The sequence below is a fragment of the Gigantopelta aegis genome, chromosome 15, assembly GCF_016097555.1.
Source record: "Gigantopelta aegis isolate Gae_Host chromosome 15, Gae_host_genome, whole genome shotgun sequence".
NCBI lineage: Eukaryota > Metazoa > Mollusca > Gastropoda > Neomphalida > Peltospiridae > Gigantopelta > Gigantopelta aegis.
The window spans coordinates 9005135-9021307 of NC_054713.1; the positions used below are offsets into that span (position 1 = coordinate 9005135).

General features: G+C 37.2%; 1 protein-coding gene across 1 annotated transcript in view; it reads left to right on the forward strand.

Annotated features, from left to right (window-relative positions):
- The first annotated feature begins 646 nt into the window (after positions 1–646).
- LOC121390326 (inactive C-alpha-formylglycine-generating enzyme 2-like) overlaps positions 647–16173 on the forward strand; it is a 17901-nt gene continuing 2374 nt past the window's right edge. Inside the window, exons 1-6 of the mRNA XM_041522114.1 lie at positions 647–782; positions 4671–4836; positions 5997–6153; positions 10033–10186; positions 15020–15092; positions 15993–16155. Coding sequence (XP_041378048.1) covers positions 662–782; positions 4671–4836; positions 5997–6153; positions 10033–10186; positions 15020–15092; positions 15993–16155 — 834 coding nt within the window. The 5' untranslated portion in view covers positions 647–661. The remainder of the gene's footprint in view (positions 783–4670; positions 4837–5996; positions 6154–10032; positions 10187–15019; positions 15093–15992; positions 16156–16173) is intronic.

The following is a 16173-nucleotide window of genomic DNA, read 5'->3' on the forward strand; positions in this document are numbered from 1 at the left end:
AGAATAAGTATTAGTAATTGTAGAATTAGTAGTAGTATAATTATTATTAGTAGTAATAATAATAGTTGTTATTATTAGTAGTAGTAGTAGTAGTAGTAGTAGTAATAATAATAATAATAATAATAATTATAATAATAATAATAATATTATTATTATTATTATTATTATTATATTATTATTATTTAATAGTTATCGTTCATGTCATGAGAGAACGAGAGAGATAATGAGAGAGATAATGAGAGAGAAAGAGAGAGCATGAGGGAGGGAGAGAGAGCGAAAGACAGAGATAATGAAAGAAAGGGGGAGAATGAGAAATAGAGAGACAGATAGAGATAATAAGAGAGAGAAGAGAGAATGAGAGAAAGAGAGAGAGAGACAGAGAGACAGAGAGAGAGAGAGAGAGAGAGAGAGAGAGAGAGAGAGAGAGAGAGAGAGAGAGAGAGAGAGAGAGAGACATATATAACCTCATTGTACAATATCCTTGCCACGTCTTACACACGTGTCAGAACCCACAAGAAATTAACAATAATCAATTCACGCTTAAATTCCAACATGCTGGCGACGGTTTTCGCCCCGACCATCAAAAACGACTACAGCTGTTACGCGAAAATAGAGCACGGGCACACACTGGTCAATATTTTTCTTTTTCTATAACATCATCATGGCGGCCGCATGGAAACTGTTCATAAAGTGGATCACAACGTTTACGTTAATTTTTTACTACGTATTTCCCACCGGTAATTTAACTAGATTAACTGAAAACGACCCAAGTATAGATGCAGGTAAGTTCAGCATTCATGAGTTATTTTTATTTTTATTTTTAAATGTTTGAGAGATATTGATCAAAATAAATGATACTAAAGGTATTATAACTGCAGAATATTTGGGATTCCATTTGGCATATTTATAAGTTGTACGTGTGTGTGTGTGTGTGTGTGTGTGTGTGTGTGTGTGTGTGTGTGTGTGTATAGATATAGATATACATATACATATACATATACATATACATATACATATACATATACATATACATATACATATACATATACATATATATATACATATATATCCTATATATATCCTATTATATCCATGTCATAAAACAATGTGATAATTTAGTGTATTAACCCGGTTAATAATGGTATGCAAATTTACACGGTCTCTAGGTCATGTGTTGCTGTAGATGGGCCATTTGCTTACAAGCCAACGAGGCCTGTGTATCTGAGCGTAACTTTTTCAAAGATTTAGTTAAAATGTGTGACGTCAATTAAGAATTGAACGTGAAATTTTTTTAATTTCATGCTAGTATGAAACGCAAAACCGCTTTACACACTGTATGAATGGCGTAGCGCGTTAGCGCGAAGCCATTCATACTAAAGTGTGTAAAGCGGTTTTGCGTTTCATACTAGCATGAAACTCAAAAATATTCACGTTCAATTCTTATAATTCCAAACACATAACCATGTCATTAATGTAAACCTCTTTAAAATAAAAAGTGAACTCTATTTTCCAACTATTTACCATTTTATTAACACGAAATTCATACTCAAAATTAGCGGAATCCCTATGATGGTTTCGGCTTTTTCCGTCAATAGCCGAATGAGAGAATGACAATGTTACAATCATTAATACAATTCATATTAATTTTTTGCATTAAATATCAATACCAACTAGAAACATTTTGAATTCACTAGAAACATATAACGTAAGTAATTTTAATAACTTTTAACCTGTAATAAAAATGTCTGAAGCGATCTGTTTTGTATGGTATAATTTATGTGAAGCGGTTGGTGTATGAATATTTAACTAAGAACTGTGGATGGGCGCCATTTTTTGATTAGTCCAGATTTACCAATTACGACGTTGAAATTACAATTATAAAATGTTTGAGTGCGTGAAAATTCCATGTGTTGATAGATTTGACATGGAGAAAGTGGTTTCAATGTTTCCGGAAATGGATGAAACAGGTGTGTCGCGAGTTTCTGTGTTTACTGGCCTTGTAATTGTGGAAGTGGCAACACAGCATGGTTTTGGCATGTGTGACTTCAAGTGGTGCGACACAAGTATTCGTGACATTTGACAGTGCCATGCTGATGTTTCGTTTTTGGAAAGTAGAACATTCTCTGTTGTAGCTTCGAATTGAAGCTTCGTTCCTGTGTCCCGACATGTACATGATATACCTAGTTTCAAAACCCCGATTCGTTTAAAGATTGGATCGAAATGGCTATGTGTTGTGTACGTCATACTACAATGCCGTTGAATGCGCGTTACTGCTAATGGTTGGCATGAACTGACTGAATTTTGTTTTTGAAATTGCTTTTGTAAAAGACCAAATTCCATTGGAATTATACACTTTTTTGGGATCGACAAAATAGATTTTTAGCTGTGGGATTTTGAATTCACTATAAACATGTAACGTAAGTAATTTCAATAACTTTTAACCTTTAATAAAAAATGTCTGAAGCGACCTATTTTGTATGGTATAATTTATATGTGAAGATTTTTAGATGTTTACAAGTTTGACGGCAGACGATTACTGTTTGATGTCTAAAAATAGAATCTCAAGGAAATTTCTTTGGGGATTCCTTTGTTGACATAATTCATAAAGTAGTTCCGGCTATATAGCCAAAAATAGTGCTAAACTGAGATTCATGGTGCTATGAATGCCAGTTTTTATCATCACGTGATACGAATTTAACCAATCCAAGGGTTTATAATAAAGGGATTTTTAGAGATTGGAATTATTCATATATATAGAGGATTCGTCACGAATATTTTTTAATATGGAAAATATCAATCGAGTCTATGTTAATACCGATTAACTAGACGAGGTTGATATTTTACATATTAAAAAACACGACTAGCGAATTCTATTTATCCTATAACACTTCTAAAATAACATTCTAATTACTTTTTTTAGCAAATCACAGTACTAAAGTCGCTGCCATCGATAATATGACGTCATCACGATTGGCACAGATTAGTTTGACGTCATGCATTTTAAACAAATCTTTGAAAACGTTACGCTAAGGTACAGGGGTCTTTTTGGCTTGTAAGCAAATGACCCATCCACAGCAACAAATTACCTCGAGACCTTGCAGATTTGCATACCAGTATTAACCGGGTTAATAAAGTAAATTATCACATGAGTTTATGACATGGTTATCATGGGTAAGTTATAGGATAAATATGTGTGTGTGTGTGTGTGTGTATATATATATATATATATATATATATATATATATATATATATATATATATATATATATTACCTGTTACAATTTAGGTGATTTGTAGAAGTTTAACAATATGTGTCTACTGTGCTCTAGTGGTGTCGTTTAACAAAACAAACTTTTAACGATACGGGTAGAGCGCAATATTATACGTATCCCGATACACATTCTATATAGGTTGTACACCAACAAATCAAATAATATAGACGACAATAGTAACATGATATATAGCGGCTAAAACGTTTCAATTAACATATCCATCTTTTACTACCCTAGTTCCGTATTAAAAATGTCATCCTATTTTTAGAAAAACCCTGCACATGTTTCAAGCACAGTTATTGTAATGTTATTATATACTAGTAGCTGACATGCTGACAGAGTTTTAAAAAACTGAATTACAATAATGTACTGGTCGGATGAAACCCTGTCGCATTTATCATCAATGGAAGAACCTGTCGGTGGGTCCATTGGGTTATTTCTCGTTCCAGCCAGTACACCACGACTGGTATATCAAATGCCGTGGTATGTGATACCCTGTCTGTGGGATGGTGCATATAAAAGACCCCTTGCTGCTTACGAGAAAATGTAGCGGGTTTCCTCTCTTAGACTATATGTCAAAATTATAAAAATTTTGACATCCAATAGCCGATGATTAATAAATAAATGTGCTCTAGTGGTGTCGTTAAACAAAACAAACTTTAACAATGGCAGGACTGGTAGCCTTAACCGTTGATCGAGGGCGGGACTAAGCCCAGTGGTAAAGCGCTCGCTTGATGTGCGATCGATCTGGGATCGATCCCCGTGGGTGAGCCCATTGGGCTATTTCTCGTTCCAGCCAGTGTACTACGACTGGTATGTACTGTCCTGTCTGTGGGATGATGCATGTAAAAGATCCTTTGCTGTCAATCAAAACGAGTAGCCCATGGAGTGGTGGAAGTGGGTTTCCTCTCTAATTATCTCTGTGGTCCTTATAACCACAGTTGCAATGTGTTGAATAAAATAGGTCTTACTTTCTTTTCTTTTTTTAAATTTTGTCTCTTTTTTTAAAGGGGCGGGACGTAGCTCAGTGGTAAAGCGCTCGCTTGATGCGCAGTCGGTTTGGGATCGATCCCCATCGAGCTATTTCTCGCTCCAGCCAGTGCACTACGACTGGTACATCAAAGGCCGTGGTATGTGCTATCCTGTCTATGGGATGGTGCATATGAAAGATCCCTTGCTGCTAATCAAAAAGAGTAGCCCATGAAATGGCGACAGCGGTGTTTCCTCCCTCAATATGTGTGGTCTTTAACCATATGTCCGACGCCATATAACCGTAAAATAAAATGTGTTGAGTGCGTCGTTCAATAAACCATTTCTTTCCTCTTTTTTTTAAAACAAAATTTGTTCCTTTTATAACTTTTAAATAATGCTACTTTTGCAATTTTTTCTCGTTAACAGTTCTACGATCCTACAAGAGGTATAACTTATCGATGCTATTCCAAGGACAGGAATACTGGATGGGGGTGAACGACCCCCAATCCCTAACAGGAGAGTACCCGGAGATGAAAGCTTTCGTTCCGAGCTTTTACATCGACCAGTTCCCAGTCTCAAATGCGCTGTATTGGTAAGTAATATTATATTTAAGTATCCTTAAATCCAGATTTAAAATGAATATGTGCTCGTCACTAATAAGATTTGGACATTTTGGAATTTGTAGGTGATATGCTCCAAAATAACACTGACATGACTAGATGTGAAAACAATATAACTGTTTCAAGCAGGAAATAGATAATAGTACGTTATTGGTCGTTATATGCCATTTATCTTACAACGAGTTGTTTTAGATTGTATCTAACGATACGTAGCCCAGTGGTAAAGTGCACACCTGATGCTCGGTCGGTCTGAGATTGATCCCCGTCGGTGGGCTATTTCTCGTTCCAGCCAGTGCACCACGGCCGGTATATAAAAGGCCGTGGTATGTGTTATTCTATCTATTGGATGGTGCATATAAAAGATCCCTTGCTGCTAATGGAAAAATGTGGCGGGTTTCCTCTATAGTTATATGTCAAAATTACCTAATGTTTAACATCCAATATCCGCTGATTAATAAATCAATGTGCTCTAATGGTGTCGTTAAACAAAACAAACGTTTTGTATCTAAAGAGCGAAAGCCATTTGAATTCGTTTTTAAACAACGAGTTGTAAGATAAATGGTATTTAAGGAACAGGAATGTTGTATTCTTTTTCTTGCATATTCTGAAGAAGAAAAAAAAAACAGGTTTTAAACAAACTTGACACGTCTATTCCTACTAAAACGTCTTTACAGCCATTACGTTTGTAGCTAACTTATGCTAGGGTCAAACTACCAACTGTCAGCAGAAAGTAAACTATCTATCTTTTGTCAAGACTTCTACGACAGTCTAGTTGCTAGTCTGGGCGCTCTTACAACTCGATTCCCGTCGTATAACCCATTAGTTATCATATGCGTACGAGACAACCTCAAATTCAGACAAAAATGATACAGATATTCGGGCAAAATATGCTAACCTGAAACCTGTTTACCATGTATTTCCATCATTCTACCCTCAAAATTAGTTGAAATCCATGTAAAAATGCGTAGTGATTCGTTTGCAACCCTATATAGCTGTTTGGTAGTAATGCTATTATGAATTTCTTTTCTAATTGTGGGTTTTGTTTTGGGGTGGGTGGGGGTATTTTTTATTTTTTTATTTTTTTATTTTTAGCACCAAATTAAATTGTGCCATTGCAATTTCTTAATTTCAGGGAGTTTCTACGTAAGAGAAAAAGATACGTCCCGGACGCACTTAAAAGTGGCTGGAGCTGGGTTTTCGAAAATTTCGTCTCCAATCAAACACGAGAACGGTTATCTGCTCCTGGAACCGGATTTTGGCTTGCCGTCAAGAGAGCGAACTGGGAGCATGTTAGTTCCTACTCTCAGTTTTCCTCTTCTTCATAGGCGTACCGGGGGTGGAGACGGGGAAGGCGGGGGAGGGGCGGCAGGAGGTAGGGGCAACTACCCCACTACTGCCGGTGCAAAACCTAAAAAATCATAGAGATATTCGGGCAAAACGTGCAAACCTGAGACGTTTTAACCATGTATTTCCATCATTCTACCCTCAACATTATATAACTGTTTGGTAGTAAAGGGCATTTTCTTTTAAATCGGTCAAAAACCAGCCTGCCCCCCCCCCCCCTCCCCCCAATTTTTTTTTTTTTTAAATGGGAGCCAGTACGCTTATGCTTTTTTTTATTTTTCATTTATGCTTTACTGTTGTTGTTGTTGTTGGGTTGGGTTTGGGGTTTTGGGGGTTTGGTTTTTTTTGTTGGGGGGGGAGTGTTTTTTTGGTGGGGGTACTATTTGCTTTATATACGTTGAAACACCATCAACTGACTAGTACAGGGCGCACATTAAGTCAATACTTTTCTTAACGTGCAGGGCGTGTTGCTTCCCTCTATTTAGCAAATTTAAAATGGCGGGGAAAGTTTTGAAGGTTGTCGTTGGAAGATTTATTTTGTTAATAATAACGCAAGTACTTCAATCGGGATTTTGTGAGTACGGTAGGTTATACATTTTTGGTTTGTGTGTCCATTTGTTGCACTATTTCGGTTGAGAAACGGTCATAACATGATGCCACCACTTTTGAACACCAACTATATTATATGGGGTAACGTAAACAATTTCCAACATTTGGACTACCAACTGACCACCCTAATATTGTAACAAATATTTTAGTACTCTGGTACTAAAACCACTCCGCCTTATGGCTTACGACCAGGAAGTAGGCCTAAAATGTTCGCTTCAAAACTGTTCATAGTATTTTGGAAGAGAAACGAAACATTATAAATTATTATAACCATATATCGCATCATATAAAATTTATTAATAACTCGAAAGATAAATAGCACATAAACTTTATTATATATAAATATAAAACGGACCCGTAAGAACCTGGGAGGTACGGGGGTGGGGGGTGCTGTGTCGCCGTGCCCAAACTCGAAAACGAAAATGTACGTGTTTTTTTTTACCCTACTTTATATAAATAAAAGTATAAATTTGGCTTTTGTCTCCCTCCCACTCCCCCCCCCCCCCCACTCGAGAACGAAAACGTACGTTTTGGGTTGGGGTTTTTTTTTTTTTTTTTTTGGGGGGGGGGGGTGTCTTTTTGTGTTAATCTATATACATAATCGTTCGCTTGATGCGTGGTCGGGCTAGGATCGATCCCATCAGTGGACCCATTGAGCTATTTTTCGTTCCAGCCAGTGCTCCACAACTGGTGTAACAAAGGCCGTGGTATGTACTGTCCTGCCTGTGGGATGGTGCATATAACAGATCCCATGCTGCTAATCGAAAAGAGTAGCCCTTGAAGTGGCGACAGCGGGTTTCCTCCCTCAATATCTGCGTGGTCCTTAACAATATGTCCGACGCCATATAACCGTAAATAAAATGTGTTGAGTGCGTCGTGAAATAAAACAGTTCCTTCTTCTTCTTCTATATACATAAATGTAAAAAAACATGGCGCTTGTGCACTCACGTTATAGAGGCTGTGACTCCCAACTAGAGGATTGTGCCACATCCCCCCCCCCCCCCCCCCCACTCCTTCGGATATCATTGCATCCGGTCTGTAACCTGTGTTACCTTAAAAGGACTAATATAAATATGTCCTCATAAGGCTGTAGTAGTAACGACAGTGAAATTCCATATATGGAAATTGTTTTTCTAGTACATTTGCATATTTCCACATATTAATAGACCGTGTAAAACTTTCCCCTCTATCAATGGCCGTCCCTGTATAATGCTAGTAAGTTATGTTCTTTTTATAGAAGAGAATAAACAACATTTACAATAGAAGTAACAACTACGTTTACAAAATTATACAGCTGGGATATCTTTTGAAGGATAGAACATTAACATGTATATATGTTGATACGTGTGTGTGTGTGTGTGTGTGTGTGTGTGTGTAGTAGTAGTAGTAGTAGTAGTAGTAGTAGTAGTAGTAGTAGTAGTAGTAGTAGTAGATTGATTGCATACATATTTTATTGTACAAAGAACAAAAGAATTCGACACAAGTTTGACAACTTACGAGGCCTTCTTCTATATTCATACAATATACTTGGCGACCTATATTACATAGTTGTAAATATAAACTACATGTATACATTCAAGGATAACCAGTGGAAGGAAATGTATTATATACAAAAGAATGTGAAGGAAAGAAAAACAAATATGATACAAAAGATTACACAAATAGTACATCACGTGCAGTTAAATTCGCTATCACATTTACAAATAATCCTTATGGTAATTTAAATAATACTTTATTAATCAAAACGATGAGGATTTTTTATATATATTTGAATATAAGTAAATATTTCTTTATATATATAGATAGATATACACACACACATACATACATACATACATACATACATACATACATACATACATACATACATACATACAGTCATACCTCGTTACAACGACCAATTTCGTCCCTGAGTCACTTTGTCGTTATATCGAATTTGTCGTTATATCGAATTTGTCGTTATATCGAAATTGCCGTTAAAAATGTTTTGTTTAACGACATTACTAGAGTACATTGATTTATTAATCATCGGCTATTGGGGGTCAACATTTTTGTAATTTTAACATATAGTCATAGAAAAGAAATCCGCTACATTTTTGCATCAGTAAGAAGGGATAATTTATGTGCATCATCCCACAGACAGGATAACACATACCACGGCATTTGATATACCAATCGTGGTGCACTTGCTGTAATGAGAAATAGCCCAATGGGGATCGGTCATAGACCATTATTAAATGTATTATTATTAATCAAGGCGCATTCACTGTTATTCTAATCATTTCTTGGTTATATCTACGATTGCCCATTGGGTTATTTCTCGTTCCAGCCAGTGCACCACGACTGGTATATCAAAGGCCGTGGTATGTGCTATCCTGTCTTTGGGATGGTGCATATAAACAATCTCTTGCTGCTAATCGAAAAGAGTAGCCCATGAAGTGGCGAAAGCGGGTTTCCTCTTAATATCTGTGTGGTCCTTAACCATATGTCCGACGCCATATAACCGTAAATAAAATGTGTTGAGTGCGTCGTTAAATAAAACATTTCCTTTTCTTTCCTTCGGCTCGCGACGAGATCAAGGATGCCAAATGGCTGCGTGTACTGCCACGTGCTACGGTATCTGTGATTATGTAATGTCGTTGTAAAGACGTGTGTTCAGACGTCGGATGCACATTTGTTCCTAATTTGCTCTGTCGGTGTCGGAAGGTGTGGATTCCGGTGTAATGAACAGAATAACAATGGTGTACGTTTGTTCTCGACAATGTGTGGTCGGATGGTGTATATGTCGTAGTAACGACGGTCGTTGTAACTAGGTCTGACTATATATATATATATATATAATATGTTTTTATACATATCGGGGACATACACACACACGCACGCGCACACACCGATACAGTGTTAACACTATCGTACATAAATGTAAAAATTATTTTAATATTACAAAAATAATAAAAATAACTCTAAATAAATAAGTACATTGTAAATAAATAAAATATAAAATAAAATAAAATTTTAAAAATTTAAATGAAGAACAAAAGCATTATTGTTGTTCTACCTACATAAAACACACATACATTGTTTACTTTGATTCTATCTTGAACTATATTCATCCATCAATTACGTAAATATTGTCTGGTTTGAGGGGTGGGTTTTTTTCAGATTTATTAAATATATCAATACATGAATCTAAGCAGGATTTTGTAAATTCACAGCCCGAAGGTCCGGACTCTGATATCAAAGACCGTTGGCTTCACCCAGTTACGCACGTTAGCTGGTACGACGCCAAGATATACTGCAGTGTCTACGGCAAACGACTCCCTACCGAACAGGAGTGGGAGCTGGCCGCCAGGGGAACAAGACTCCTTAGTAAGTTATTTCCCGTTCCAAACAGTGCTCCACGATTGCTATATCATTCACGCTTTGAGGTATTCGGTATGCGGTCTGTGGGGAAGTACTAACGCAAAAGCCTAGCTCTCGAACGGCAGAGTGCTCTGGTTAAAGGCTCATATAGATTGGATGCGGTGCATGCGTGCGGTCCGACAAAAAATATTCTGAATACAAAATGTATATTAGTTTCGATGGCATACAGTCATAGAGATAAAACTTGCTACATTGTCCCATTAGTACTGGGTTTCCTCTCAAAGACTATATGTCAAAATTACCAAATGTTTTGACTTCCAATCGCCGATGGTTAATAAATGACTGTGCTCGAGTGACGTCGGTAAACAAAACAAACATTTGGGGGGGGGGGGGGGGGGGGGGGGGGGGTTCCATTGCTGAAAAGTATATCCGTTCATTCATTCGTTCATTCATTCATTCATTCATTCACTCATTCATTAATGCATGTACTTACCTTTGATAACCAATAGCCGATATATAATTTTGTTCTGGGGTGTCAACAAATATTCATTCATTCACTCACTCACTCACTCACTCACTCACTCACTCACTCACTCAGTCACTCACTCACTCATTCATTCATTCATCCATCCATCCATCCACTATCGATTGATTTATTGATTCATTCATTCATTCATTCATTCATTCATTCATTCATTCCTAGAGTATATAACTCGCTATATTTTATAACACTGTGACATTGGCGTATTTACACTCTAAACGAACCCCCTCACCCCCACCCATCCACCCCCTGTACACTGTGCATATGTAATCCCCCACCCCTCACCCCACCCCACCCCCACCCAGATATACTTTATCGCTTAGATGCTGCTAAACTATATACTCAAACACTGGAGGTATGGGTCGAGTCTAGCAAGACTCCGCGTCCGTTCACAGGACTCGAGTACTCGTGCAAGGAAGAGCACTTTCATTTAATTAATATATTTCTTTTTACGTCATTTTGCCGTATGCATTGTAGGGCAATGAGACATGGAGGGAAAACAAAACTCGAATGTGTGGAACTCAGTACAAAGGCATGATTTGGCATCCATGTTCAGCGCCTGAATTAGGATGCATACTGCTAGTTTAATTTATTCCTTAGTCTCATTATCGTCACTAATGATGACTGAACATTAGTGTAAGTGTCGGGTACTCGGGTCCGGGTCGAGTTTGACATTCAAGTACTCGAGTCTTCTGCGTTCAAGCTATAGTTGATCATGCTTTAGATTTGGAGTCCGGTTGTGGTGATAAAAAACGCTCTCTCTGTCAAGTCTTCTTTGGAACCCCAAAGCTTGACCGCCAGTGTTGCTCCGTTCCGCCAGTGCCCTCGAGTCCAATATGTAAGACTCCTGGAGGCTCTCCATACGGTAGCTACGCCCTACTTACCGAAGATTGTTATGTTTATAAGTCGGTTTCCATGGACACTAGATGTATTGGCATAGCAACCACACCTCCTAGTTGTCAATAATTACTGATACAGATTCGTAGAACTCGCTATAGGAAATACGTCTAAATTAAAATAAAATGAAATATGAAATAAAGAAATGTTTGTTGGGGGAGGTGGGGGAGGGGTTCCAAAGTGTTTCTTCAATAGATAAACGTTTTCTGTGTTGTTTTTTGTTTTTCTGTTTTTTTTTGTTTTTTTTTGTTTAACGACATAACTAGAGTACAGTGATTTATTAATCATCGGCTATTGGATGACAAACATTTTTTAAATATAGTCTTAGAGAGGAAACCCGCTACCTAACTTCTATTAGTAGCAAAGGATCTTTTGTATGCAATATCCCACAAACAGGATAGCACATACCACGACATTTCATATACCAGTCGTGGAGCACTAGCTGGGACGAGAAAAAAAAAACAAGGTGAAAATAGTCTGAATATTTGTTGATGGTTTTTTTGTTGTTGTTTTGTGTGTGGTTTTTTGTGTTTGTTTTCTGGTTTTTTTGTTGTTGTTGTTGTTTGTTGTTGGGGTGGGGGTTTTTTGGGGGGGGGGGGGGGGGGGGCTTGTTTTTTTACCTTAGGTAAAAATAATCTGAATATGTCATCAACTTTCAATGAATTTGTGACAGACTCGACATTTTATAACTCTAACATTTGTATCGATAAAATCTTTTCTATAACTCAAATTGGCATCATAAAGGTATTTCTCAGATTACGGATTTTTTTAAACACACGTGGTAAAATTCATACATTGTTAGAAATTAAAGATAACTTTGATACTGAACGATTCTTTATGATTTATTATGGCATTGTTCAAGCAATTAAAAATACCTTAGACGACTAAAGATTGTTCAACCAGAGTCATTCTCCTTTCTGGATGATACCATTGTTTTGAGAAAACTATTTTTGGTCAAAAAGGGCTCCAAAATCTATTACTATATTTTAATAAAGAAAGAAAGAAAGAAATGCTTTATTTAACGACGCACTCAACACATTTTATTTACGGTTATATGGCGTCAGACATATGATTAAGGACCACGCAGATTTTGAGAGGAAACCCGCTGTCGCCACTTCATGGGCTACTCTTTCCGATTAGCAGCAATAGATCTTTTACTTTTTAATTGTGAAATCGGTTGGGCAACAATATATTCCAAACCTTTTTAAGACAACTCAAGATATTAATTTAAGGTGGTTCCAATGCAGATTAGTGCATAGAATTATTACAACTAACATTTGTTTACAAAAAAAAAAAAACAAAAAAAAAAAAAAAGAAGAAGCTGAAACTACATCTTTTTGGGACTGCTTACCAGTCAAAACCTTTTGGAATTCTTTCGTCCAATTCTTACTCGATAAAATTTCCTCATATTCAGTATTTATCTTTTGCTGCCGAATTAATTCTACTAGAAAAAACAATATTACAACAAATGATGAAATATGTGATCTGTTTCTATTACTTGCTAAATTCTTTATCAATAAATGTAAAGTAACAGACATCTTACCAAATATGAAACATATTCTGTAATCTAAATATCTAACAGAAAGAAGTATTTATCATAGCAAACGTTTACACAACAAATGTTAAACTAAATGGGCTATGTATCATAATCTATTTAAGACATAGGCAGTTAATGCTAAACAAATTATGCAATTTGTAACTGTTGTGTTATGTACATGTATATTAATATTTTACGACAGTCATAATCAAGTAATTCATATGTGTTTTATAAAGAAAGCAAGAAAGAAAGAAAGAAATGCTTTATTTAACGACGCACTCCACACATTTTATTTACGGTTATATGGCGTCAGATATATGGTTAAGGACCACACAGATTTTGAGAGGAAACCCGCTGTCGCCACTTCATGGGCTACTCTTTCCGATTAGCAGCAAGGGATCTCTTTCAGGATAGCACAAACCTTTGTTGAACCAGTTATGGATCACTGGTCGGTGCAAGTGGTTTACACCTACCCAATTGAGCCTTGCGGAGCACTCACTCAGGGTTTGGAGTCGGTATCTGGAATAAAAATCCCATGCCTCAACTGGGATCCGAACCCACTACCTACCAGCCTGTAGACCGATGGCCTAACCACGACGCCACCGAGGCCGGTCATTATAAAGGAATAACACTTCATTTGTGAAGTCATATGATGTTTGCACCTGTATCTTATTACCTTTAACACTTGCGTGCGTGCGTGCGTGCGCGTATGCGTAGTTATGTATGTATATTTGAGGTTTGTTTGTTTGTTGGTGGGATTTGTGGGGGATTTGGTTGTTTTTCTGTTTTTGGGGGAGGGGGTTGGGGGGATGAGTGTATAAGTAGATACAATATAATAGAAAATATCTCGCAGAACCCATTTTGTATAGTTAATTTTTGTTTAATTAATTTGCATGACTAGTCCAATATTATAAGCTATGAGAACATAGGTTACATAATATACCGTACAATCGTGTTTTTTTTTTCTATCATGTATCATTAATATTCATACATACATGTATAACCTCTTGATAATAACTATTGTAAATACTGAATACAAATTTCGATCTGTATACCAATCTGGTAATGTATAATTTCGTATTGTAACTGTCACGTCATACCTGTGGTAGAACAGATAACAAGTGTAAACAGGGGTTCTGTGAATAATTTCTTTTTTTAATTAGTCTGAATATGGTAGTATTTAAATAAAACGTCATCTTTTGGAGGTTTTTTTATATTATTATTGTTGTTATTACGTAATTTAGCGACTGTGCCTGTTGTGCATGTGGTAGACTGGCTCTTGTCTGAGATTTTAATTTTTTGTTTTTAAACAATTTTAATTAAAAACAAATTTAATTAAAAACGCTACATAAATACTAAATCAAAATGTAACTCACCTTTCTTTCTTTTTTTCTTTTGATGTTGTTGTTAAACAAAATAAATAAAACAAATTACCAGTTAACAAGTAAATGTGGGTTTTTTTAGTAGTAGTAGTAATGTAGTAATTAATAATATATATACTTTTATTATTATTATTTATTTCGGGGGGGTGGGGGTGGGGGTGGAGGTTGGGATGGTGTTTTTTGTGGGTCGGGGAGGTTGAAAGGAAGTTACGTATTTCCTTCGATGTTTCCCCACACGGAACCGTGGTTGCCATGGAATAACTGGAAACAAAGTGTAATGGCCTCATACAAACAGGTGGCTTGACTAGCCTGTGATCAACATCTTTATCTGTGTGTGGGTGTGTGTGTGTGTGTGTCTGTGTCGCATCCTCTCCTCTATATCTCACCTCTCTCTCATCTGCTCTCTCTCTTCCTGTCTCTCTCTCGCTTGATCACCTCCGCCCACTCTCTCTGTAACGCAATTAAGTCTATTATACTTTTAGGGGAGCATGTGCAGTATCGAGTACCCATGGGGCGGACCTTTTGGCAAAAGAAACAGAATGTGATACTTGGCAGGTATGTCACATGATCACTTCCACCCTACCCCTTCACCTATGCACACATTGCACCACCTACACCCAGCACCCACACATTCACACGCGCGCGCGACATACACATAAACACACACACACACACACTCACACTACAATCACATACAACGCATACATCGCACACACAGTCACACACACACACACACACACACACACACACAACACACACACACACATATATGTATATATATATATATATACATACACGTTCGCGCACACAGCCACACACACACATACACACACAACGCACGCACAGCCGCACACATACACGCGTCCACGCACATCTACACAAACACACCAGCAGCTACACACACGCACAAATACAAATACATACATGGAAATGGTTCAAATAAAAATTAAAATATTTTATTTTCTTAAAATGGAATCACGTTTTATCCAGACGTCCAGAGCAAAAAAAAAAAAAAAAAAAAAAAAAAAAACCTTCACCTACATTGATCTGCCCTATTAGTCACGCTTGAAAGCTAGTGTCCGTTAAAAAACTTTTAAACACGAAATTTATCTCGATTATCTCTATCTTAGGGGAGGTTCCCGTTTAAAAACAAACTTCGATGGCCTAGCTGATTGCTATCTGCGTTTAACATCGCCCCCCATTTGATGCTACCCCAGACCCGACTCAGATGGTAATATACAGATCGAGAGAGAGAAGGCGAGAGAGAGAGAGCGAGAAGAGAGAGAGAGAGAGAGAGAGAGAGAGAGATGATAGAGAAGAGAGATAGAGTAGAGGAGACCCCCCCCCCCCCACAGCCTCGAAGTCTGACTTGCTCATCATTTTTCGAACCTGTACAACTAAATGAATCAAAAAACAACTAACTTAATATAATGTGGTTTGTCTTTTTGTTCCTAGACCTCTTGTCACGATTTATGTACACATGATGGGAACATGGGAGTGGACTCCCCGCATGAACCTGGGAGTCCACCCTGAACACCAGGAGAAAACCTATCTCTTGAAAGGGGGTCGCACCTGGACGCTCAGGGGTATTGGGGTACACAGTTCGAGTTTTAAACAGGTAAAATTATTTTAATTT